General features: G+C 51.2%; 6 protein-coding genes across 6 annotated transcripts; 3 read left to right on the forward strand and 3 right to left on the reverse strand.

Moving 5' to 3' along the window:
* Positions 1-168: 168 nt before the first annotated feature.
* ALT_0950 (importin alpha re-exporter) lies at positions 169-3,491 on the reverse strand (the record flags this gene model as incomplete). The annotated part of the gene is made up of 8 exons (XM_033558718.2): positions 169-613; positions 671-850; positions 908-1,211; positions 1,275-1,357; positions 1,411-2,735; positions 2,815-2,985; positions 3,043-3,353; positions 3,422-3,491. 8 exons carry the CDS (start codon positions 3,489-3,491, stop codon positions 169-171), a joined length of 2,889 nt encoding a protein of 962 aa, XP_033414609.2.
* Positions 3,492-4,275: 784 nt separating this feature from the next.
* ALT_0951 (putative GTPase activating protein (Tsc2)) lies at positions 4,276-9,042 on the forward strand (the record flags this gene model as incomplete). Its single annotated transcript, XM_033558717.2, has 1 exon — positions 4,276-9,042. The coding sequence occupies one exon, from the start codon at positions 4,276-4,278 to the stop codon at positions 9,040-9,042; it is 4,767 nt and encodes a 1,588-aa protein (XP_033414608.1).
* Positions 9,043-10,160: 1,118 nt separating this feature from the next.
* On the reverse strand, positions 10,161-14,654 carry ALT_0952 (GAS2 domain protein; the record flags this gene model as incomplete). Its single annotated transcript, XM_033558716.2, has 1 exon — positions 10,161-14,654. The coding sequence occupies one exon, from the start codon at positions 14,652-14,654 to the stop codon at positions 10,161-10,163; it is 4,494 nt and encodes a 1,497-aa protein (XP_033414607.1).
* A 1,197-nt stretch (positions 14,655-15,851) lies between these two features.
* hxkB (putative hexokinase) lies at positions 15,852-17,510 on the forward strand (the record flags this gene model as incomplete). The annotated part of the gene is made up of 4 exons (XM_033558715.2): positions 15,852-16,002; positions 16,098-16,123; positions 16,201-16,611; positions 16,668-17,510. The coding sequence occupies 4 exons, from the start codon at positions 15,852-15,854 to the stop codon at positions 17,508-17,510; spliced, it is 1,431 nt and encodes a 476-aa protein (XP_033414606.2).
* A 329-nt stretch (positions 17,511-17,839) lies between these two features.
* Positions 17,840-19,172, forward strand: ALT_0954 (checkpoint protein HUS1 family protein; the record flags this gene model as incomplete). Its single annotated transcript, XM_089599066.1, has 5 exons — positions 17,840-17,882; positions 17,936-18,054; positions 18,109-18,880; positions 18,948-18,975; positions 19,115-19,172. The coding sequence occupies 5 exons, from the start codon at positions 17,840-17,842 to the stop codon at positions 19,170-19,172; spliced, it is 1,020 nt and encodes a 339-aa protein (XP_089456730.1).
* A 402-nt stretch (positions 19,173-19,574) lies between these two features.
* On the reverse strand, positions 19,575-25,137 carry sec16 (COPII coat assembly protein SEC16; the record flags this gene model as incomplete). Its single annotated transcript, XM_033558713.2, has 2 exons — positions 19,575-20,149; positions 20,202-25,137. 2 exons carry the CDS (start codon positions 25,135-25,137, stop codon positions 19,575-19,577), a joined length of 5,511 nt encoding a protein of 1,836 aa, XP_033414604.1.
* Between the last annotated feature and the right edge of the window lie 207 nt (positions 25,138-25,344).

Raw genomic sequence — 25,344 nt, forward strand, 5'->3', positions numbered from 1 at the left:
TGTTTAGGTTCCAAATGATTTTGAGTACTCTATGCACAAGTACATGAGACAAGCTGGAAACTCTAAGAACTATCTGGGAAAATTGTCATAAAAGGCATGAATGTGTTAGTTGTCACTTTTCTTGTGCACTAGGCGTCGGATGCGACCATGCACGTCTTCTGCTACCGCTCATGCAATGTAGCTGCTCAATACTGTCCGCGCCTCGGCTCCCAGGCGCTCTTGTACGCACGCAGAGACCCGCCCATTATGCTTCTTGTCGGCCTCCTTCAAGTATCTGCCAACCCAAGCCTTGAGATCAGCGCCCGTGTCAGGCCATGGGTCCCTCGTTTGTGGTCGCACAGTGTTCAGTGCTGTGAAACCCACTCCGAAAGCCATATCCTCAACGTCATGTTCGGCAATAATGTCATCCTTGCTGGCGGGAAGAGGGGGAAGCTCCAGCAACTTCAGTAAAGCCTCACATGTGAAGCCCCATCCCTTCTTGTATCTGTTTGCAAACGCTTCTGAGTTTGCAAGGGTCTTTGTGAGAGACAGCACGGCAGTCTTGCGGTCCAATGGACGAGCGAGTTTCTGTGTTTCGGGGAGAATGATGTTGAGATAGATGGGGGTGAAAAGGCTGTTGTTCGTCAGTATATGTTAAAGATCGGCAACATACAGATTCATCTTGACATACTCTGCTTGGACTTTATCCGTGACCTGGATAAAGTAATCCGCACTATAGCCCTTGTCGTCATGAGCGGAGATGAAGTGATAGAAGCGGACAAATCTGAGAGTGAGATGCTCGGTCTTGGAGTTTTGAAGACGAGTGAGGATAACCTGCATGATAGACACGAAGTACTGCTCCAGTGCCGTGCTAGAAGAAGGGGTCAGTATATACTAGACAAGATCGATCGTCTCATTATCCACTTACGGTGGGAAGTTTGCGACGACACTCTCCAAAAGGTCAAATCCAAAGCCTTCATTGGCTTTGGTGGAGAGCAATTTTTGGAAGATACCGAGGATTGGCACCAGTTGCTGGTTTTCCAAGATGAACTGAGAGCCACGAGGGATAATAGAAGACAGTAGACGGACAAGGGCAGGAATGTTGCCCTTGGACTCCCACATAACAGGCATAAGGATCGGAGCGATCAGGTTCTGGTAGTAGTTGGGCAGGGACCCCGAAGGGTTGGCTTCCAAAAGAGCCGCAAAGAGCTGGAAGACGTATGGCATGAATTCTGCACATATGTTAGCGCTCAAACATGTCACTTAACCTCCTATTTCTTTCTGATTGTACATACCTTGAACGTCGCCTTGAAGAATATTTGCGAAAGGTGGGTAGAGCGCTTGTTCGAGCTTCTCGGAATTGGCCGGTGCAGCGAATCTGGACGTGTCAGCTCTCTAAATCGAGAAAAGAGCGAAGAATGATCCCCATACCTAATGAATGCGCCCATCGCTTCGAAGTGGAAATAATAGAAGCGCGGGTTGCTTGGATTCTTGCTGATAACATCAGTGATGTTAATGAGATGTTGAAGAACAATGTCTGTATATGGGACCACGTCTTCTTTGATGACAATCAGGACTCTCATGGCACATCTCATCAAAAACTCATTTTCCTGCACCTTCTCAGGGGCAGGATCCTTCTGCACCAATGAGAAAATGTGCTGCAAAAGATCTTTCGCTAGAGGAGTGACAGTGGCGGGAGCGATAATCGGTTGACCTTGGCTGTCTGTAAGGTAAAGCACTCTCTCGACAGCGATAGCTGCATAAGTATAGACAACAAAGTTCGGAGAACCGAGATGCTTGACCAGCAAAGGAAGAACTTCTTGCCACTGGTCTTTCGTGATGATACTGCGGAAGAGGTAAAGGTACTTGATTGCATCCACCTTGAGGATAGGGTGGGCACTTTCATCGGCAACCAGGTCCGCAGCGAGGTTCTTTTGAAAGAAGTCGGTGATGCTGACAAGGGGGTTGGTCGCAGTGACACCGTGGCTTGCTGTGGGAATTCCCTTGGCCGCAATTGCAGAGAACAAATAAACTGCAGTGTCCTTGGCCTTCCAATTCGTGGCAGGGCTCTTCGCATATTCAGCAAGATAGTGTTCGCTGTATCTGAGAACGACCTTTGTAACTGGCCCCTCGAATTGCTCTGCCAGCCGTCTCAAGAAGTCTGTGGCAGCCCGCCGTCTTGTTTCGCTATCCGATCCTTCAAGATCCCGCCGGATAAATTCAATAGGCTCATCTTCGAAAAGCTCCTCATCTGACTCTCGCAGACTCACGTTTGGTAGGACCACTTTCTCGACGATTTGGCCAAGGGTCTCTTCTGCCTGGAAGACCGATGCATGTTCCGGCATACCCGCAACTGAAGTCAAAAATTGAAGCGCTTTGCTGACGATTATGTCATATTTTGTTTCTTGGCCAATCGTCGTCAGGAAGCTCCACGAGCTCTGCACAAATTGACCGACATGGGAGCTGAATACGTCCATGTACTTCTGCACATACAGGGTCAAAGCCTCGAAAATCCCAGCCCGCACGAACTCTAATTGACCGGCCTCAGTGTCGTCGTCCGTGTGAAGCAAGGCGTTGTCATACGTCAAATATTTAAGCAAGAGCGAAGCTATCCCTGAGAGGTTTTCCTCAAACATAGGAGGAAGATCATGACAAGAGAGGTCGAACAGCAATTTCACCATCAGATTGAATTGTGTAAACCCCTGGATGAGGTTTTCCTTGTTCGACTTGTTCTCCTCGAGAAACGAATCCAAGCCCTAATCAGAATCAGCATAATGGTCAGGTAATCATGTGCCACGACGGTAATTGCCGAGTGAGCGATGAGAGGAACTTTACCTCAAAGAGAGCCAAAAAGGGGTTGCCAAATTTGTTCAGGACGTGATTAATCTCCGTATAGAGCTCATTTGACTGGAATAAGGGCCTCCATCTTTTGAAGATTGAATGCGCGACTTGCAGTACACCGATATTCGCAGCGGGGTTCTTTGGCTGGAGTCTTGAAACAAGATCCTAGGAAGAGTCAGTACAACTGCAGGGTGACCAAAAGAAACTCTTTGTACTACTCACATCCACAAGGGTGTCCCATCGCTCCCAGAAGTCACTATCGGCAATCACACTGACAGCTTCACCTAGTTGAGACTGGATACCTGCCGGAACAGAAATCATCAAGCTGATCAGCTCTCGCTTGATTGTCGCGACCTCGTCCAGCTGGAGTTTGTAGTTTCCATCCTCATCGGTCCAGTTTCGCTTAATAAAGTTCTTGAAGCATAAAGCACTGGCGAGGCGGGTGTTGTAGGGGTAGGAAGTAGATGCCGTGATCTGGAGGAGCTGCAAAGAAAAGCCGGGTTTCAGTTCCTCCTGGCGAAGAGTAGCCTCAGCTGCAGAAAAGATCAGACAATCCATCGCAAAATAGACATACAAGCCAGACAAGCCTAATTTCCCATACCTTGTTTGTTTTGCCTTGGGTCCAAGCTTGCTTCAAGGAGCTGGGCAACAGCTCCGAGATCCGCAGCCATTTTTCTAGAAGCGGGGTGGAATTATGCTAGATTTCACGTAGAAACAGGCCTGACAATCTTTCATAAGAAAATCAATTCAGGAAAAGGTGACAGAAGGTAAAGTCTGAGTAGTTTGGTGCGGGCAGGAGATTCCTTCAACCTGTCTGTACAAAAAATGCCCTTCTCAAAGCTGTCAGAGCTTAGTTCATATAAGGCAGTTTGTTTAGCGGTTGCTTTGGTTGCTTTGGGAATTTACAAGGCGGTCAGCACTGACGGCGGGGTGTTTCTGCCCATCAGGTGATAGAGCGGATTAACCTTTTCCATCTCCGCCAGAGCATGTTCATCATCGACCATTTTGAGGGGAAAGGTGTCTTGGCACACTTTTGCTTGAATGGAAACCTGATATCATTGCTTCCGGCTGTGCTCAATCAACGTCTGTTCAGGGGCGTCTCTTTGTTCTGTCGCTGGTGTTTTCATTTGAACTTTGAGAAGAAAAAGTGTTCTCGTCTGTTTTAAAGAGTCAGCTTTGTCTTTTGAGACATCCGTCATTGCCACTAGAGCTGTCATATCTGGATGAAGCTTTGTATTACCTTTCAGCCTCCTGATGTTGTGAACACCTGACTTAGAACTCCTTAGGAAGGGTATGTGGATCTACTATGACACGGCTTTGAACTATTGCAGAGAAAGCGAACCCCATGTATTGCATGAAACCTTGTCATAGCTCCGTCCATGCTGATCAGTCGGTGTCCTAGATATATAATCTCTCGACTTAGACCTTGTATATACCTCCCGTCCTTGAGGACGCATGTCTCCCGATGAAGTTCCGTTACCGTCTCCTTATAAAAGTACCGCTGCAAGTTTTGTGGACGTCTTCAAAACGCTAGGGGTCGCCCGTTCCAGATCGCAATCCCCACTTTCGCTGCAGGACAGCAATCATTCCTTGTCGCATACGACGGATGGGCGGAGAAACAATTTCCTCGTACTCGGATTCGAATCAATGCATCGTGGTAGCGTTGTTTCCAGTTCCTCGGACACTCCCGGTGCCCCGGATTTCGAAACATCTCTCAGGAATCTCTCACAGACACAAAACCTAGCTCACGCCATCGACGAGGCGGAGCATGTCTCCAGATCCCTGCAGTGGTTCACTTCAGACCAATCTGTTGCGCTATGGGAGGCTGGTTCCTACCTCATCCACAATCCGGATTCGCCGGACGCCCGACGAAGTGGGTCAATGTTGATAGAGGCTGTTGCAGCCCGTCAGGATTTATCGCCTTCAGGTCGGCGCATCGTGTTTGAAGCGATTTCATGCTCGTCAGAGCCGGATGTAATACCAGCACGTGTGCAATCGTTGATATCGCTTTCGGATCACGGCAGAAAGTTGGACTTCACCTCATCGTCTATCCTTCCCATCCTTTCGTCATGCGCTGTCCCACTGTATGAGCTCATCTCGTCGGCCCGACTGAAAGCTCGTAAAGCCAAGGTTGGCAAAGTGAACGGGCTTGGCTGTGATGAAACAGCATTAGATGATTTGTTGCAGTTCGCTGTCGATTTGATCACGCTGCAACGGAAGCGTCCAAGCGCCGAAGAGGTTCAGTCGTTGCTCGATCAGATTTTCATGATTTGCAAAAAGACGAGCGTTGCCGCCGACATCAAAAACTCACTAGCAGTATTCGATGCCGTCATACTCTATGCAGACGTTCCGGACGGGAGTTTTGTTCCTATGCTAGAGGTTCTGTGCAGTATTCATGCTTCCGTGAAGTCCTTATCTGGACCCACCTCGAGAGCTGTGAGAAACCTTGCAAAGTCAAGGTGGCAGACAGAAATGGTCAACACCCTTGATTCATTCCTGATGGAGTCATCTGGGGAAGAGAGTCGCAATATCAACGTTTTGCGCGGTACAGTATACATCTTCACAGACTTGATTCGCGCTCATGGTCAGGATGGCATACCGCAGCTTCACTTTGAGCATCTAATGGATTGTCTCGAGGTGGTGATTCGTAAAGATGATAGTCGCTTAGAAGCAGATGTGCTGGAGTTATGTTTGAACATTTTGGATGGCGATTTCGCTCACGTGGCTCTGGAAAGCAGCTGGTCGGGCTTCGTGAGGGTTCTCAACTCATGTTCCCTCAGAGCTGTTGGTGAACGTGAAGAGCGCGCCGCCTCAATTTCTAGTTCACAGTCGCCCCTCTCAAAAACCAGCACGTCTGAAGACGCAAAATCGAATATCCTCGCCAACGCTGTTCAAATCGCGGCCACAATCGAATCCCTGTGGGACCGTTTGAGCAGAGAGCAAAAATTGGAAGCTACACGGTTCCTGATGAACCTGTGTGAGCACACTGAGCCATCGCAGGCTGAGCTCGTCATCAACACGACGAGATCCGAAAATCTTTGTCTCCCTTCTAACTCAGACTGGGTCAACTACTGTCAGAGATTGATACGCTGCTTCATCCGGTCTCGTAACAAGCCATCTGATATCCGAATTTCAGCCTTGGATCTCCTGAAGGAGGCGTTCTCGACCTACGATACGTTAGTTCTTTTCGAGGGGGAGGGGTTGCTCCACCTCATGCTTGAAAAGTTTAGCGAGGAAGATGACATCTTGTTCCTAGAATCACTAGTATCTTTTATCGTTGATACGTCCATCCTTGTCACCGACGACACTACCTTCAAGTTCCTGGTAGATACCTTGAGTTCACCCATGAACAAGGATCTCGACAACCCCGAGCTTTTCAGTCCCCCGGCTTCTGATGCACCTTCGCCACAACGTCGCTCATCTACGGAAGTAGCGCCCGCCCTACATCCTGCTAGCTCTCATCATCATTCGCTGGAATTGTCTCTCTCAAGCGTTTGTACCGCTGGACTTGTCAGAATGTTCCTTAGATCGCTCAATATGTCAGCTAGCAAAGCGATTACAGTGTTCGAGAAGCTTCTCAACATTGCGCAGTCCCTTGAACGACCTGCAGATTGCCGTTTAAATGTTCTTCGGTTATTGTTCAGACTCCGATGCGATTCATCTGGGGCTGTTATAGTAACATCGATGTCTGAGAACGATTTTTTGGTGGACGCTTCGGGTCGAGGTGGTGTTGATAGCAGCGCTAGATCACATGCTTCTGAAAGCGCAGTTGGAGATCATGGTACAAGTGAGGAGAACTTGCGATTGGCTGCTCAAGGAAGGCAGTCTATAAGCAGGGAATCACTTGCAAACATCCTATCCAGGTCCGCTGGTCGGAACACTGCAGCTCATTCCCGTTCATCGGTTCTAACCCCCCCAGTCTGGACGTTCGCCTCATCACAAGTTCTCCCCGAGAATCCACCGACTGATTCGAGTCCTTACGTGTACGCTTATACGACCCCCGACCTGTCGCCTCAGTCTGAATACGAACCCACTCAAAAAGTCGCGTTGAAGGCCAACATGTGGCTGGAGACAGTCATAACGCTGCTTCTCCGAGAAAAGAATTGGGAAATCTATAGCTACGTGCTGACGCATCTGGCTCCGCAGCTTAGCAACCGAGGCCTTTTCCGCAACGCTGTTCCTCAAATTAAACTACTACGCAGCGTAATGTGTGATCAAGTCAAGAACGAATCGTTTCGAGAGCCCCCATCATCCACGGGTGTCAAGAAGACGGACGTGGCTGGCTATATTTTCGATTGCCTCTCCGTGTTGGTCAGTTATCACGAGATCTTCGCGAAGAGCGAGGAAGATGAGCTTGTACGCGCCTTTATGATGGGGATCATAGGATCTTGGGGTGATACATCTCGCAGATGTGTACATGCGCTTTCTGTGTGTTGCCATGAAATTCCACTCTCTGTGACAAAATCATTGAATGGCATATTCGACAAGATGGCAAAAGTGATTACTATGTCCAATCTAGCAGTACACATTCTCGAGTTTCTGTCCCTCCTTGCACGGCTGCCAGATGTCTACGTCAATTTGCGGGAGGAAGAGATCCGAACCGTTTTCGGTATTTGCATTCGCTTCCTCCAGACCTCCAGAGAGCACCGCTTGAGGGCCGGTGACTCGTCAAATCGGTCCAGCCAGGCCTCGACACGGCTTGCTGGAGGTGTCAAAGAGATTGCAGTGACGCCAAGCGAGCCCTCTGATCCATCACAGCAAGATGGAATGTCGAGATACATCTACACTCTGACTCATCATGTCATGGTCTTTTGGTTTTTATCCTTGAAACTTCAGGATCGGGCGAAGCATGTCAACTGGATTACCAGCAGACTCATTTTCAGAGATGAACATGGGCAGGAGAGGGTTGAAGAACAGAGCCAGGTCTTTATTGATCTGATGCAGAGAGTTGCCTTCTCCGATTTGGGTGAGACTATTCCATATGAGACGTTCCCTCCATCGCCCTCGGATGGACCCGTTTCCAAAAAGTCGTGGGTCGTGGGCATGAGTATAGTCACCGTGGAGACAGCCGGAGTATCTGGCTTGACTCAAATTACGAAGCGACAGGCTTCCGGAACTACTTATGCGATGTACCAGCAGCGGACAGCTCCTGTGCTTCCCCATCAAGTGCCGACCTCACCTGATGCGCATGCCCACTCGGACGATATGCGCACTGCTGTGCTTCCTTCTCACGTCCTACTGCAGCTGACGACCACAGCATTTCCTACACCCACTGTAATGCAACCGATACCGCTTCCTGACGACGACATGACTCGCAGAGCGCTAAGCATTTTTGACCGCAATGACATTGTCGATGGCCATAAAATAGGTGTCATTTACATAGACAACGGCCAAACGACCGAGTCGGAGATTCTCTCTAATACTGTTGGAAGCCCTGACTACGAGTACTTCCTTTCCGGTCTGGGAACCAAGGTGCCGATCAGAGGAGCACAGTTCAACACCCAGGGATTGCATTCCGACGTGGATGGCGAGTTCACTTATGCCTGGAGAGATCGAGTCACGGAGATTGTGTACCATGTCGCTACGATGATGCCCACTGATTTCGATAGAGACCCGGCTTGTATCAACAAAAAGCGGCATATTGGGAACGACTTTGTCAATATCATCTTCAACCGGTCCAATGTTCCATTCAATTTCAACACGATTGCGTCTCAGTTCAACTTTATCAATATCATCATTAGTCCCGTGTGCCGCATCGCATCTGGATCTGGTGCCGCAACTCCGACGCCTAGTGATTTTGAACAGACATCCTACACTGTGAAGGTCATGAGCAAGCCTGGACTGCCCGAGATCTCGCCCGCATCGACAGCCAAGGTCATTTCTGGAAAGAACCTCGCAGCTTTTGTGCGCATTCTTGCGTTGAATGCATCCGTGTTTTCCCTCGTATGGAACAGTCAAGGAGGCGAGCATGTTTCCTCTTGGCGCAATCGCCTCCGCGAGATCAAGCGGCTCAGAGAACGGGCGCTGGGATCGCAGTTGCAGATGTCAGAGGCCGCGGAGGGTGCCTACCCGGGTCAGCGACGCAACACCAAGCCCAACATTTTCTCCGAAGAGGTGCCTTCGCGAGTGACTCCTGTCAAAACGGACTTTGCTACCGATTGGAATGCCGCTGCAGATGCCAACATTTTGCAGAACTTGGACTTTTCTCGCTGGGGCCGTTAAGAGGCTATATATCGTTCCTAATGGTCTCCAGTAATATCCGTCACGCCTAACACATGACTGCTTTGAGTGATCCAAAATAAAACGGTTGAAGAAGAGGGATCGAGGATTGTGGAAGGAGTGAAGAAAAGAAAATGAAATGTGTGATGCCCTTTACCTGCTTGATGATTGCTAGGCTGCAAGCCTTTCTCCATGCAGTACGTTCTTTGTTATTTAATGATCTACAACACCTGTGCCAATACCCCCTGAATGTCATGAAAAAAGTTTATTTCTTTTTTTTTATCTCTTTCATTCCCCTGTCTGTATATGACCTGACCTAGCTATGTCTGTATTACTTGCTTCTTGCAGCAGACTACTACACACGATGAATACGTGATGAAACACATGCCACGTCTAGAAGATAACTCATGTGATGAATTTGCTGAAGAACGATAGCATCTTTCCAGGGTAATTAGATTACCTTTCTTTTGGGAAATTGAAAGAATAGTCTTGGTATAGACAACAACAAAGTGTGTAGAACTGGATTATCGAGAGCAAGGCCAAAAATGAGGAGATAAGGGAGATTTATGTATAAGGCATTCGTGGAGATGAGCGAGAATGGTAGTAAACTGCAGTACTTTATAGTGACTGTCGCAGCTTTCAGAAAGGTCTTTCACATAGTTTATCTATTTCACGATTTCTATGCCTTCAACGAGCTTATAGTCAATTGAATAGCACCAAAGACAATAAAGCATGCTATCAAACCTCAGCCGAGGGTATCTTTCCTTGCAAAACAATAGAAAAAGCGCGAACGGCGATGGAAGCAAAGAATAAGATCACCTAAACTCCAAGCAAATTATGCTGAAAAATGCAAGATGCCCGCTGATGTTGTCCCCGAAAAGATCAAGACAGAAGCTCCTCTAAGAAACAATGTATGGATCCCTTAGGCAGATGACAAGGAAAACAATGTTGAGTAAAGGAGGAAAGGTAAGGATGCATGAACGCTTTTGACATAGTCTTTGTTCTAAACCCACAACCAAGCTTAAAAGAACGCCAGTGCTAGACGATTGACGAAGAATGAATGATGTCAATGAGATGGTTAGAAAAGGATGACCGAGATGTAAAATGGTGAGGAGGCTAATTCAGTCCCTCGGGTTTCCCAACCCGCGAAGTGCAACTCGCCTACTGGAACCAGCTCGGCCAATATCGCTGATGCTTCTGGATTTGGGCAAGGTCCGGGCTCTGGCGCTAACAGGCTCTTGCTCATGTGGCGGTAAAATATATTTGACCGGTCTTGAGGAAGAGCTCCTTCGAGCTTGTCCAAGTACATCTTCCACCCATGCCTCGCTTTCCGGGCTGATTGAGACACGACGTGATCTCGGTGTTGGGCCTGCTAAACCCAGGGGTATCGACGGCGAATTCGCGAAGGTTGCACGATGATTTTCACTTGCGAATGATGTGGCACCGAAAGAGTTCGTAGACGACATTGAGAGCCGTCGGCGCGAGGAGACAGTGGACAATGGGGAATACGAGGTCATCAATGCCTGACCGGCGCTAACGGAACGGAAGTCCGGCCGATCTGACACGTTTGACACTCGCCGTGTTTTGCGTACCGCAAGCGAAGATGAGGGCCGATTACTTATAACGGATGCGGGTCGGGACGGTGTTCTGCGTCCAGTGTTGGCAGTCGGTGTGAGTGTGCTGCCTGGTGATGAAGGGGCGGGCGTTCCGCGGGAAGAGAGGCCTTGCACCTCGGCGCGCGGTGTTTCAGATACAGCCCGACAGCCGTGGTGGATAGCGTACTCCCTGAGATATTCGGCTAAGTCGGCCCATCCGCCTCCAACACGAACCATCACACGTTCACCCTTTTCTCCCACGGTGCGAATGAATAGCTTGGTAGGAGCAGCCTTACCACCTCGATGCAAATGATACAACTTCACGGAGCCGTCTTCCGGCGCATGAGAATGCCTTCTGCGAGAGGGAGCCGCGGTTAGCGTCAATGAAGGTGTAGGCGTGCCGCTGCGCGATAAGGCTCCCTGTGGGGTCATCGAGTGGAAACGTTCGCCATGTCTCACTGGCAGGGAAGGCGCCACAGAAGCCTCGTCAAATTCGCGGTCTTCAGAAGATACGAGGTGAATGTGGGCAGGAATAGTGTTCAGTATCGAGCTGATTTTCTCATCCAGTTGATTCTTCGGCCTCCTCATCTGTTTACTTGGAGTCGAGGATCTCGACGTTCCCTTTCTTGGAAAGCTAGCGTCTCCCAAGGGTTGCGAGTTGGAATTGTATGCACCAATGTTCTCAAGGCTAGAATGTGTGGTCATTTGCTTTCGTATACGAACCGTGTCGTTACGAACAGTAGATTCCGCCGGAGGGCCTGGAATGATAGAGTTTCTGGCAAAAGCGTTCGTGTTAAGTGCCCAGGCTTTAGACGGCTTAGGGGTAGCGTCATCGAGTTCCGAAGTGGATTGTCTTCTCTGAGAAAGTTCCAGGTGCTGACTTGCGAGGAGTTTCAAGTTATTAGTCGGCACGGTTGAGCCATCCTTTGGTGACTGTAAGTCCGTTGCATGTTGCTCGCTTTGGGGACGCAGGTCGACGGAAGTAACTGAGGCTCGTCGATTGCCGAGGGTACCGTTCAAATCACCCCCAGCCTCGCTCTCGTACTGCATGTCAAATCTTTCATTGATGAATCTTTGCAGAGGGAGGCTCAGGGCCCGGTTATGCGACATGGTTGCATTGGGAACTTTCTGGTTGTCCAAACGGCGCAAGCGCTCCTCACGCAGAGTATGGTCGGTACCAACTGACACATAATCAGATCCTTGTGAAAGGTCTTGGAACGGTGGTGGTGTTTCGAGAAGCAGTGGTGTCCCATTCGAAGACGCGGTGCGAGGTTCGCGGATGCCCGGACTAGATGTAAGGGAGGGATAATCCGAAAGGGAGCCCGCAGATGCGGTAGAAGTTCGGCGAGCCCGCGATTTCGAGTTTCCTTTGCTAATATATAAGCTCTGCGGCCTGGTTTTCGAAAGTTTGATGGGACTTTCCAAGCGTATCCTGGGTGGAGGAACTGTCTCCGAGGCCTGTTGTGATTCGCTAGGGTTGACGGCAGACTCCTTGTCATTGCGAGAACTAGACACAGACTTCACAGGCTCTGGCGACGAAATTGTGGATCTAGAAAATGACTCTTCTCTCTTGAGTGACATAGAAGTAGAAGGCGCTTCAGTTGTAGCTGCTTCGGCTATGACGCTTGCCAGAGTTGCTGCTTCATTTTCAATCGGCGAGGATTTCTCAGAACCAGATTGGTCAACTGCCCGTCCTGTATCTGCACTCAGGCTCTGACGGTTGAGCCTGTCGACTGTGAGTCGTTCAGCCGCAGCTGTCTCATCGCTGAATGCAATTTCCGTCAGGTTGCTCGAGACTGTGGGAGCATCCTTGTCCTTCGATGGTCCGACTAAAAGGGGACGGTCAGAGTCAGAAGGCACCGCAACGACAGATAATCCGTCTGAAAATCGTTTCCTTCCTTCCTGAATGTCGTCTTCAGTTGTGGTGCTACTTGATTGATACTCATTGATGCCACAACGAGCATCAGTCCGCTCCGTTGATGCGCCTGTGGTAAGTAGCGAGGGCGTTACCGGCTCTGGAATCCGGAAGGAATCATCCTTTAAACTGGTAAAGCTGGATGCATCCTTGTACTCTTTGTACGTGGACTTCGCCGACCCTGTAACGATAGATGGTACTTCCTGAGAAGATACAGATAGTTGCGAACCGCACAACTTCTCCTCAACATGTGAGGCAAGAGATGTCTCCTCTGGTAGGAGTTCAGGTGGAACAGATAAGGACTCAACTGCAGGCCGGTTTGCGATGAAGTCGTCATTTGTCAGGGAACATTGAAGGTCACGAGGGACCTGATGCTTCTCGGTTGAGGTAATGCCGTCCGTCCTTTCTCCCGAAGATTGCTCTATCGAAGCTGGACGTTCCCGTTCGGGAATTTGTGGCACCGTAGTATCTTCGTGGGTTTGCTCAAATGATACCTCCTCTGAAACGGCGTCAGATGTGTCAGATAGAATCAGGCAAGGAGCCGAAAGATATGGGGGGTCGTTCGACGGCTCCTCTGAAGATCCGCCAATAGCATTTTTGGAGGAGTCTCCCGAGAAGCTTTTCACCATTTCCAAAGACTCCGGTTGACACAAGTCCACATCAACGGGTGACCCAGCATCTATCACGATTTTAATAGTGCTTTGTTCTGGAGGTTCATTCGCTAGCTCCGCACCCTCTTTTGTTTTTGATTCAGGGTCAGTGTTAGGTCCAGACAATCTCACAAACTCACTCGAGTCAAGATGGGATTGAGAGGGATCTAAAGTAATGAGCACCTGTTCAGAGTTTTGATTGTGTGTAACAGGATCAGAAATAGCTTCCACCAATGAGTGGTCATCGTCACCTTCGTTGATGGTTTCCATAGGAAGCGAGCAAGCGGATTGCGGGCATGGGTCGGATGAATCCACAACTGGAGGCTCAGAATCTTCCTCTTCAGGAATGTTTGACAGCCGATTCTGTTGATTCTGCACACGTTGAGCTTCTTTCAATTTACTCGTCGTCGTCCTCTGGCGTAGCCATTCATTCTCAACCGTACGCTTTTCAGCTTCCATAACCCAGGTGCTGAAATCGGACTCAACAGCCTCCAGCTCGTCAATCCAGCTTTCCGGAAGCGAATCCTCTCGACCGTCGAGCACGTCAAGGACATTATCCATTCGTCTGCCCGCCGAGAGCACTATCGCCTCAAGTCCAGCTCGCTTGGCGTGATAGTTTTCTCTCGAATAAAGAGGATCATTCTCGGAAGGAGAAGCGGTATCTTTCAACAGGTCCATCGCAGAATCTACCTCGGATCGAGCAAGATGCAAAGCTCGTAGTAGGCCTGGAATCTGGCGAAGTACTAATAGTCGAACGTCCCATGTTGTAAGGAGGGTGTTCAACCGGGACAAAAGAGGAAGGGCCCGAAGAATGGTGGCAGTGATGACGGCAGTGAAATCGCTCAGCTGTACGTAGGTCAGAGGAGGAGGGACGGACACGGTGCTATTGGACGACGAGGGCCGAGACCGCGCTGGAATGTGAGCATTGAGTACATGTTCCTTGAGTTCGTCAACGTCCAATGTTTCCATTCCATCTCGGATTTCTTCAATGCGGTTCCCGTGCTGCTTAACAACAACCGAGGGTAGGCTGCCATAGTAGACTTGTTCCGCAGAATCGATAATACTCGAAGATGGCGGCATGAAACCTTTTCCTAGTTCAGCATCGGCTCGCTTCGGCCAGTCCCATGCCTGCACCTCCCGATACCACTCGCCCAGCTTCTGAGCTGCTATAGCCGCGCGGATTCCCAGGGCGCGTTCCGCCGGGGAGACTTGTGAAATACTCTTCCAGAGAATATCATGAGCAGCTTTCTCATTTTTTGGTACCGCATCAGTGGAGGTTAGCGCCAGCAAGGTGGACTCGGGAGAAAGGTTGCTGAGCAGGGGGTCAATTGTTTCATATTTCGGAGCAGCAGAACGGTCGGGAGATCGAGATAATGAGCGTTTACGATAGTGATGAGATTCGGTGGGAGAGAATCGAACCGACGGGCGGACGGGGCTGACACGACTGGTTGCCATTTCTGGAAAGGGGCCGTCACCAGCTTGAAATCTACGGCTCACAAAAGGCCGGGCGGAAAGATTACCGAGTGGATGTATATTTCAAGAGACGGAGGTCGAGATGCGGTATCAATGATGGTAGGAGAGAGAGAATACCGCTGAGTGAGCATGCTGAGGCGCGATCCCGCTGAAGCTGAACGAAGGCGTATGGCGAGGTTGGTGTATAGGGCCTGAGAGCGAGAGCGTACGGAGTCGATTGAGCAGAATGGAAGTACAGAGGAAGTGGAGCGGAGATGATTCGGAGGAACGAGAGATAATTTACGACGATAATGAGAGACAGGATGAGAAGGAAGAAGAGTTGGCAGGTCGGATAGGTCACAAACGGACTGGGACTGGGGATAATATTATGAGGTTGGTCGGGGAAAAAGAGGGAAAGGCTGGGATCGACCAAGTCGGGGTGGCTGCAGTAGAGGGGAAACGAGTGTAATGTCGGAGACCAGCTCATTAATAATTGGGTCTCAATAACAAAATTGATAACAACCACCCATTTGCATCAGCAGTAGCAGCATTATCTGTGCATGCATGGAGAAAAGAGGAGAGAAGAGAGAGTTTTGATGTTGTTGTGTCGGAGACCTGGAGATGGAGATCCCCTAAGCTAGCTACCTTAGCTACGTACTAAGGGTTGACGGCGACGCGCGGATACTCAAGTGGACCTTACTATTCAGTAGTAGATATTGACTAATTATCTAGGCAGTAATATCAGGGGGTTTCGCTAGAAGAAAGTATTTTTGGATAGTTCCCTTTCCCGTTAGGGTATTGTGTATTTGTATCTACTCCATCGAGTGCTGAAATGCATCCTGCACTCGTTTTCTGCCCGACGCGTGTGCCGTTTACGTATTTATCGCTAGAGATAATTTAAGAAACTTGCATATTGACAGCTGCCTCTCACTCGATCCATGCATCTGCAGATGACAGAATCAACTTGGCTCATTATGCGGTCAATATGATGGCGTCTGGCACTCGAATCCGCCCGTCATACACCATAATTCTCATTCCACTCGATTATCGGAATGCCTCAGTAGCCCTATATCCCTTCCTTTGTCGTCCCAAATCCAAATACCTCGATTGATAGAACAAAGACTCCTTTCTAGAATTTGTATGGTCCTACCCCTTGCATGACCAACCCAGTCCCATCTTTCGTCTCTTTCAGGTACAGCAATGGAAAAAGGTCTCCGGACTCAACCCGACCTTCTCAGCGGCGCACCAGAGAAACTGGTCGTTGCGCTTCAGGGACTGGAGGAGCTGTTCGCTGCGGACAGGTTCCTGCTGAGGAAGATCACGGATCATTTAGTCAAGGAAATGGAAAAAGGTTTGGAACCTTGCAGATCAGCCTGGAAAAGATTTTAGAGAGCATGGTGAACGACGTCGTCATTCTTCGATGTCCATACTGACCAAAACCTCAAGGCCTAAGCGCGGAAGGAGGCGATATCGTTAGTGAGCTTGCTAGATTTGAATATCTAGGTTTCGTGCTGTGAAGGAACCCTAACTGACCGAGATCATGCCACAGCCAATGAACGTGACTTGGGTCATGGGCTATCCAACAGGCAAGGAGCAAGGGAAATTCTTGATCCTGGACATGGGAGGCACCAACCTGCGCGTAAGCCAGGTGGAGCTTTTCGGTAGCGATCGCGATATGGAGTCCATCCAGGAAAAGTATAGTATACCCCAGTCGATCAAGCAAGGTACAGCCGACGATCTGTGGGATTTCGTGGCGGACTGTGTGCAGAAGTTTCTCCAGTCACGACTCAGGGAAGACGAAAGATCGAAAGTCTTGCCGCTTGCCTTTACCTTCTCCTATCCGGTCATTCAGTCATCTATAAAAGTCGGAGTCCTTCAGCGCTGGACGAAAGATTTCTGCGTATCTGGAGTGGAAGGCCATGATGTTGTATTTCAGCTGGAGGCTGCTTTCGAACGGAAGGTGTGTCCCCTTGTAATGCGTCCGATTGCAAAGGCAGGAAAAAGACGGTTGACAAGCAAATACCCGTCCGAGTCGTGGCTTTGATCAATGATACGGTGGGGACGCTCTTCGCAGCGGCGTATGGAGACCGAGAGGCCAAGATCGGCGGTATAGCAAGCACCGGTTGCAACGCTGCATACATGGAAGAGATTGGTGCAATCCCAAAGATCCAAGGCTGCGGGCTATCAAGCGATGCTCTCGTCGCGATCAACACCGAGTACGGTGCCTTTGATAATTCACGCCGCATACTGCCGCGGACACGATTCGACGACGAGATCGACCGGACATCAGCGCATCCAGGCCAGCAGCTCTACGAGAAGATGGTCGCCGGACCGTACCTGGGGGAGCTACTCCAACTGGTGATGTTGGAACTGCACGAAGCTGAACTTCTCTTTGTAGGTCAGGACGTTTCGTGCTTACGCCAACCAAATGCCGTGGACGCTTCCATCTTCCCAACCCTGGAGGAGGATATCGGCGAGTGCATGGAAAGCACCCGTAAGTGGCTGTGGGAGAAGATGGGCCTCGATCCAGCTCCGCACGAACTCAAGGCCTGTCGACACCTGGCCGAATTGGTTGGAACGCGTGCTGCCCGTCTCTATGCATGCGGGATTGCAGCGATCTGCAAGAAACGCAATATCGAGAGCTGCCATGTCGGCGTTGACGGCTCAATTTTTGGTCATTATCAGAATTACCGCAAGCGAGCGGCGCAGGCCCTCCGTGACATTTTTGCATGGCCTGATGACCTTGAGGATCCGATTGTGTTTGGATTCTACAAAGACGGGTCTGGAGTTGGCGCCGCGTTGATCGCTGCGTTGGCTGTTGAGCGATCGGATGGAACTGTCCTTAGCAGAACAGAATAGACTTTAATCTTCAACCACGGGATCATTTTCCATCTTTTATTGCAGTTTGCGATATTTCCAACTCTGTCAGTCAGTAGTAGGTGAGCAGCGATCTAGGTAAACCAAAGAAACCGTAGCTATGGCCTTAGGCGACTAGCGTAGTCTACACTAAGAGGTTCCCCACAGAGATGACTACTAGCGCTGTCCCTTGCCGATCACCTTCAGCCTGCTGAAGCCTGGACTCACCAATGCACACAAAGCGCAGCATCATCACCGTAGTCAAGATATCCTCAAGTAGGCTAATTAATACCATTCCAAGGACAGTATTCGCAGCGACGCGATGACCCACGATGCGTTTTCGAAGTCAACTGACTAACATTGTCACCTTCACCAGTAAGTCTCCCCGTCGCCAATCATCAGTACTCCCGCTAACCACCCACCAACAGAGTTGACAGCTTCCCTCTCATCGCTAGGGAAAGTCTGCTGGATGCGCCTGGAAGATGGCATCGTCCGCTTCACCATCATCCCCGACCAAGGCACGCAAGTGTGGGCCCAGTTACCAGTCGTACGCACCCCTGCGCAGCCTCAATAAGACACCCAAGCTAACGAAACGGCGTAGGACGCTATCTTCGACGAACCATCCTACACCCTCCAATCCAACTCAGGAGTCATCAACCTCGAAGTCCCCATCGGCGCGCTCCATCGCGCTCTCCGCTCCGCAACAGGCGCCACCTCCGCCCAACTCCGCCTCACAAAGAAAGGCAACATCCCGCTCCTCGCACTAACCGTCCTCTCCTCCTCTTGGACAACAGGCTCAAACGCTCTCGGAATCACCAATCCAGCCGCTGAAACCGCTGCCGCTGCCGCCCCAGGAGCATCCGCTCCTGGCATGACCGGGCCCCGCGAACGCGAAACGGTAATCACGCAAGAAATCCCCGTCAAGGTTCTGCACGAGAGCGCTGTCGAAGGCCTACACGAGCCGCGCTGCCGCGATCCAGACGTGCACATCATCCTCCCGAGCCTGGCGCACCTGAAGAGCATCTCGGAGCGCTTCTCAAAGCTAGCGGGGGACGCACGGCCCGCGGCCAGCGGCGGGATTGTGTCATCGACGCTGACGTCGCCCAAGCTCGAGTTATCGGCGAATATGCATGGCTCGCTGAGGCTGGCGATTGCGACCGATGCGCTGCGCATCTCGAGTGTGTGGAGCGATCTGGTGAACCCGCCGCTGGACCCGGCGGGGATGTCGCAGAGTGAGATTGAGCAGTTGCCCAGTGAGAGGATGCGGGCGCTGGGGAGTGATGATGAGGCGGGGTGGGCTAAGGTGCGGATTGATGCTAAGGATTGGAGCCGGGTGTTGAGTATTGGGAGGCTGAGCCCGAAGGTGGTTGCTTGTGAGTTGTACTCCGGTGGTGTCTATGCTTGCGACTGTACGCTTGTGCTGATACGTCTACTGTCCAGGTTTTATTCATGAGACGGCCCTGATTCTGTATGTTTACTTACCACAAAGTTGGAATGGGGAGGATTCGTGCTTGACAGTAAGTTCCCAGTTGCTATATTTTAGCCATGCCATTATTAAATTTCCCTTGCTAGTATTACATCAATTCCTATGCAGCCTGATTTATCAGAAACCCGCGCCTGAGTCTTGAAGACTTCGGCAAGGTGCGAGCGCCAAAGCTGCCATAATGAGACATGATACATAGAATGCTAGTTATTAGAGCAATAGTGGACAAATTAAAATCGTATATCATACAAAACGTAAGCCAATCTGTTGCAAGGCGTCAAAGAAAACCTTGGTGATTGTAAGAATTCGGCTTGGATCTAACGACCCAAAAAGATCATCTCCAACTCCCATAGGAAGTCGTGCAGCGCAACTGTGCAGACGTATATGCAAACATGCAAGTAGAAATCTTGCAAAGTGCCGCCGAGAGAGGCCGCTTTTCTTCAAGCCGAACCCGGCATGCACGCTTCAAGCAAACTCAACATCAATGGTTCTATGACCGGACCGAGTATATGCATTTCACATTGTGCAAGAAGTGAAAATAAAAATCAAGTCGAAAAAGAAGTAAGATCAGCCCATCAAGGCTCTCACTTTGCCATAACGTCGACATAGCGGCCTTTCTTCTTCCCCCTGGCTGCAGGGCCTTTGCGTGCCTGCGGTGCCCCGAGTAAGTCGTCTATTGAGCTGGCATTGCTCAATGACGTTGCGGGCCTGGGTGGTGCCCCGGCTGAACTGCTCGGCGGAGTCGGCAAGACTGCGCCCGTTGACACAGACCGTGGGATAGCAGGAGGTGGAGCTCCGAGCGAGGGGGGAGCTGGGCTAGCAGACACGGACGGAGGTGCGCCTGCAGAAGAGGATGGCCGGCTTCCCGAGGCCCCTGTCGGCGGAGGCGTTGCCATAGCAGGTGGTGGCCCACCACTGCCGCTCATTGATCTACTGGGAGGTGCCGAACCCTTCGGTGGGGGTGGTGTTCCACGTGTTGGAGCAGCACTCCCGGGATCCTTTTTGTTAACCCACTTCTTCAGTTCGGTGTCATAGTAGAATGAATTCTCCTCCCCAAGTTTGGCCCGGATTGGCCCACCGCCGCTATTATCGTCTTTCTTGCCTCCAAACCATCCACTGAACCATCCCTTCTTCCCTGTTGCGGGCGGGGCTTTCTTGGCTACAGAAATCAATTAGCCACAGCAGAGATCGACAGTTACATGGGAACTTACCATCCGCTTCGGCGGCTTTGCGGAACGCCTCGTCAGCTTCGCGGTCCCGGCGTGCCCTCTCTGCCTTCTGAATGGCGGCTGCACGCGCAGCAAGATCCTCGTCGTCGTCCTCATCCATGAATGATTTCTTCTTTGGCTTGTCCTCTTCAGTAGACTCGTCCTGAACATCGTCCGATGCAGGCTCTGTATTAGACTCAACGGATGGAGGTTCGTAGGCCCCCGTGCTGGCAGGAGGCATATATCCGCCCTGGTCTCGTTGAGACGTCGTAGACGCACCTTGGGTATCGAAAGGTTGACCAAATGGTTCCGGTGCATACATAGAAGGTCGGTGGGGCGGGGCACTGTCGGAGACCAGAGAGTGTGCGGAGAAAGACCCTTGTTGAGCTCCAGATGCCGAATCCTCTGCAACAGGTGCCAAAGGCATGTAGGATGATTGTGGAGGCGTGGACTGGTAGCCAGCAACCGGCGGAGAGCCATACATTGGCATTCCGTGATGCATGTTCGTGTCAACTGGTGTAGAAGGCTCCTGAGATCCTCGTCGCGGTCCTAGTGGATACCCAAACGATGCAGACCTCTGGGAGTCCATAGACGATCTACCACGAAGTTGCTCGGGTGAAGCGCTTGGAGCGTAATGGCTCACTGGTTGGTAGCGAGAGGGACCAGTGCCGGGCAACGGCTGAGCCGCCGCCACAGGATAGGACCCATAGATGTCGGATACTGACGGTGAGCGACTAATGGTGGGAGTTCCAGAGACTCTGGCAAACGGTCCGATCTCTTCGGCCTTCCCTGAGCCAGTGGAAGCTGCATCGCTGTCATCTCCGGCAACAAAGCTGTTGAACTTTGCCCACATCGAGCCCGATACCTTCTCCATACTGGGCCTTGAAATCCAGGATGATCCGCCATCGCTGGTCGTTTCTCTGAGGCGCGCCGATAGCTCATCCACACCAAAGAACAGGTGCTGATTGTGATAGCCGGACGGCTTTGTGGTTGCCTTTAGAGCGGCTGCGATGGCGTCGCAGTACTGTTGAGCTTCAGACTTGCGACCACGATCTGCAAGCGACCATGCATGAATTAGCTTGAACGCCAGCAGATGCGGAAGTGTGGACACGGACGAGCCCGCAAGCACAGATGTCGCAAATTCATAGGCCTCGGTGAGCAGGATAGAATCGTCGTCGTACAAAGCAGCGGAGGACGCCAAGCGTTGATGATCCACTCCGAGAAGCACGATATTTGCTAGCGGGTCATCGACCCCGCCGAACACAGCGGCGCGAGAGAGAATGAAACAAATATGAGCGGCCTCGGTACGGTTATAAGAGAGAAGCAGTCGACCGAGAGCAACCAGCGCTCGTTGATCGTCAGGGCTGCGGTTGCTCAGTACCAGTCCCAAAGTTTCCCGCCAGCTGTCAAGGCCATCAAGAGAATTCTTGGCGGGACCATGTCCGTCAACCTTGCTGATCATTTGCAAGCCGGCCCTGGCCGAAGGGGGAACTAGCTCATCAATGCTTTCCTCAATATTTCCGGCAAGAATCTCGTAGAACGCCGCTAGAGACTCGGTGCGGCTTGCCGCCGATCTCACTTCTCGTCTCACGAACTCCTGGACAACCTGTTGCCAGACCGATCTATCCATCGTTGAGGCTATTATCATAGCATGGCCCCAGAGACGTTTGTCTACTGCGGCCCAGACTGCTTTCTCTCTATCTCCAAGTACAAGAGTATCACGGAGTAAGTCTACCGACCGAGGATCGACAGCGTCCGGTTGAGAGGGCGCGTTCAATGGTTGAAGAGTTGCAGATGGTGTAAAGCCATCTCCAAGCGATTGATTCGGCGCAGAATTTTGCAGGTTGGGAAATAGTAGGTTACGCAAAGACTTCTGAGCTTCAACGGAGCCTTCCAGAACACCATCATTCTCGACCAAGACTCGAATGACCTTCCATAAGAGGGTCTTCTCTTCACGGCATTTAGAAGCATCGGGTGAAAGACGATCGAAATCGGGGATATCGGCGTTTTCGAAGGCTGCGATTTTGCTAGAAAGCCAAGCAACCAGGTCTTTCTTCTTCGACTTGGCCTTCAGAGGACCCGGATGTTGCACAATACTCTCAGCAGCGGGAAGCCAGTTATTCAGCTGGCTGACTCGGACCTCACCAGGACAAGATTTGATCATCGGGGCTGCCTGGCCAGCCGAGTAACGCGGGATACGCTTGGGGAAGCAAGATATCACAGCGCCACCAAACCCGAACTTGAAAATAGGTGCACCCTTCCACCGTTCTAGGGAGTCAAGTTGTTGTCCATCAGTTGGCGGTATAAACTCAAGCACTTGAGAAGGTGCACGATTGTGGGTAGTAACTGGTGCTGGGGCATAAGGATTAACCGTTCGCGTCGGGGACGTCGAACCATGCACAGAAGCAGGCCGTTGGAAAGGGTCGAGCGATGGAATGGACAATCTGGGACTGAGGGTTTGACTGGGAGACTGTGTCTGGGATCGACGAGGAGGGACAAACGGGGATTCCTCAGTGGATGAAGGATTCAGGACTCCCGTCATTCCGGCGATAGGTGGACCGGTAGATACGGGAGCCGCGCGCTTGGCAAATTCATTGGTATATGCGGAAGGAGCATATGGATTTTTGGGCGGCGATTGCGGTCGTGTAGATACCGGAGGCATATTCTCCAGGACGTCCGCGCTGCTAGGGCCTTTATTTTCTGAGGAGACCGGCTGTTCTGACGGATGCGAATGGTTCAAAGGAGGAGGGCTAGCTGTTGGTTGCAGTTGAGGCCGCTCTTCACTTTGGCCTTCATCTTGATAGTGTATCTTCTCATGGTATGCCAGAGGGCTCGATGTGCGTGGTTGGAACTGTAAAGCAGCTCCCTGCCCCGAGATACTTGCTGGTTGTGAGGCGTAGCGATTGCGAGGAGGAGGCGCTGCCGCAGCATTCGTAGACTGAGGTGGGGCTGGAGAGTATCTGGGCGAAGGAGGGGGCTTAACACCAACCTGCAGACCGGGAGGCCTTGGCGAGTATCTCGACGCTGTGCTTGGAACGGCCGGCGCGCTTGGTGCATTGGGCGCTAATAGATTTGAGTATGGGTCCAACCTTTCCGGCTGCTGCAATTGGGGTGGATTTGGGGGTCCGATATTGGACTGGGGAGCTGCCGGAACATTCGAATACGGAATCGCTGGAGGGGGGGCCGACTGCGGTACTGACGGCGCAGTCACAGGGGCATTAGGTGTATACCTTCCAGAGCTCGCAGGCCTCGACTTGGGCCTAGGAGGCGGCAGTGGAAGTTCTTCGAAGAAGTTCTTCTGAGGTGCTGTTGGCGCTGCCGATGAGGTTCCAAGCGGCGCAGGAGGGCCTGTTGACGCCTTCAAAGGAGGTGCAGGTATGCTACTGCTCCGTGGAGGCGGCTGCGGTACGGTGCCGGGCGGTGCAACAACTGTTCTGCTGTTGGCAACGGCCCGACGAGGCCGCGCAAGATCCTCTGGAAGGTCATAAGGTGACTTGTAGCCTTCCTTCGAACGTTCTGCGAAACTCTCTGCTCTAGCCGTAACAGGGTTCGGAGGAGCCTGTGCTGAGAAGTAACTTGACATGGACGCATTGGTGGGCTGAGGCGCAGTATTTGGCGCAGGGATACCTGAGAGCAGATCTGATGTAGAGGGCTGGTGCGGTGTGTAGGAGACCGGTTGCACTTTGGGCCGAGCAGGGTTCTCAGGGGTACCGAATGGACTCTGAAGGATTGCAATGTCGTTCATATGATCTATATTGGCGGCCTCTGGTGGTCCCTGTGCATTCGTATCATCATCCAAGAGCAAGTCATCATCATCATCATCGAGTTCCGCCTGCCACCGGGCAGCCAGATCATCTTCGGTGGGCATAGTTTCGTCAGCATCATCGGAAAGTTCCGCTTGCCATCGTGCGGCAAGATCTTCTTCCGAGGGAGCCTTTTTGATTTCACCGTCCGCTGTGGGCACAGCCAAACTGTTGTTGAACTCTACGGCTGTTGGCGATGATTCACTGAACGGAGAGTCCGGAACCGCATTAAGAGAATTGATGACTTGACTGGTGCTCTTGCGCGTGATGTGGGAAGGTCCTTCGGCTGGAGTTGACTTCTGGATTTCACTAAAAAATCCGCTCTCCTCATCTTCATCGCCTCCGAAAACGTCGTCGAGTTGGTCCTCCCCCTTTTGAGCATGATCGTTTTGTGTTGCCGCACCGTGACCTAGTAGCGGAATTCCCTCTTCGAACCGAGATTCTGTTTCTGGCGGACTATATATCGGCTTTGTTTGCGTTTTGAGCTGGTTAAAGAAGTCATCCTCATTATCGCGTTCGTTATCCCCGAGATTGTCCCAGAAGCCCGGACGGGTATCGCTAGCCTCTCCGTTGACTGTTGCGCTATTTTCCTCGCCCTCAGCTTCATCCATCCAGGCAGTGTCACCGCCCTCAAATAAATCCTGCGCATCATTCTGACTCGCCAAGCCAATAGATCTTTCCGGCACCTCATAGTGTGGTTCTTCTGCTACATGCTCTTCCAGTCGAAGTCCTATTGTCATGTCAACATTGCCGTTCTCCGTAGGCACGTCCTCTGTGACATCTTCGACTGCCCGGGGCTCATCAGTCTGCACCGAAATCGAATCGTCACGGCAGGGTTCTTCGGGCTCCTCAATGTCCGGTTTCGAGCTGTCATCGGCAGCCGGCGTATTCGAGTCGACCACATCGAGTGCACCTTGGTCACTGGTATCAGCAGGAATAGCGGCTTTGGACTCAACAGGATCGTCCTCTTCAGTGACTATTTCGGCAGAGGGAGACACGTGGGTGTCAATGTCTGTGGTTTCTGACACTTGCTTTTCGGAATCCAGCGCCAACCTGGCCAGATCGGTCGCAACGGAATCGTTATCCTCAGGTCGAAAAGCTGGATTCCACGCGAGTACTCCTTCTGTCTGCGCCATGTCTGCAAGAAAAGACGTCGCCGAATGGCGGTACGGTTGCTGTAAATTACGAAGCTGACACGTTTTCTAGACAACTCCGGGACCCTGAGAGTCAACAAGGCGAAGCACAAAGGTAAAAAGAATCCAAGAAACACGGGAAATTAAACATGTAAAAAGAGGAAGAAGCAATCCCGTAGAAAGAAGAAAAATATTACACGACAGAACCTG

The sequence above is a fragment of the Aspergillus lentulus genome (genome assembly GCF_001445615.1).
Source record: "Aspergillus lentulus DNA, contig: Alt01, strain: IFM 54703, whole genome shotgun sequence".
In the NCBI taxonomy this organism is placed as follows: Eukaryota; Fungi; Ascomycota; class Eurotiomycetes; order Eurotiales; family Aspergillaceae; genus Aspergillus; species Aspergillus lentulus.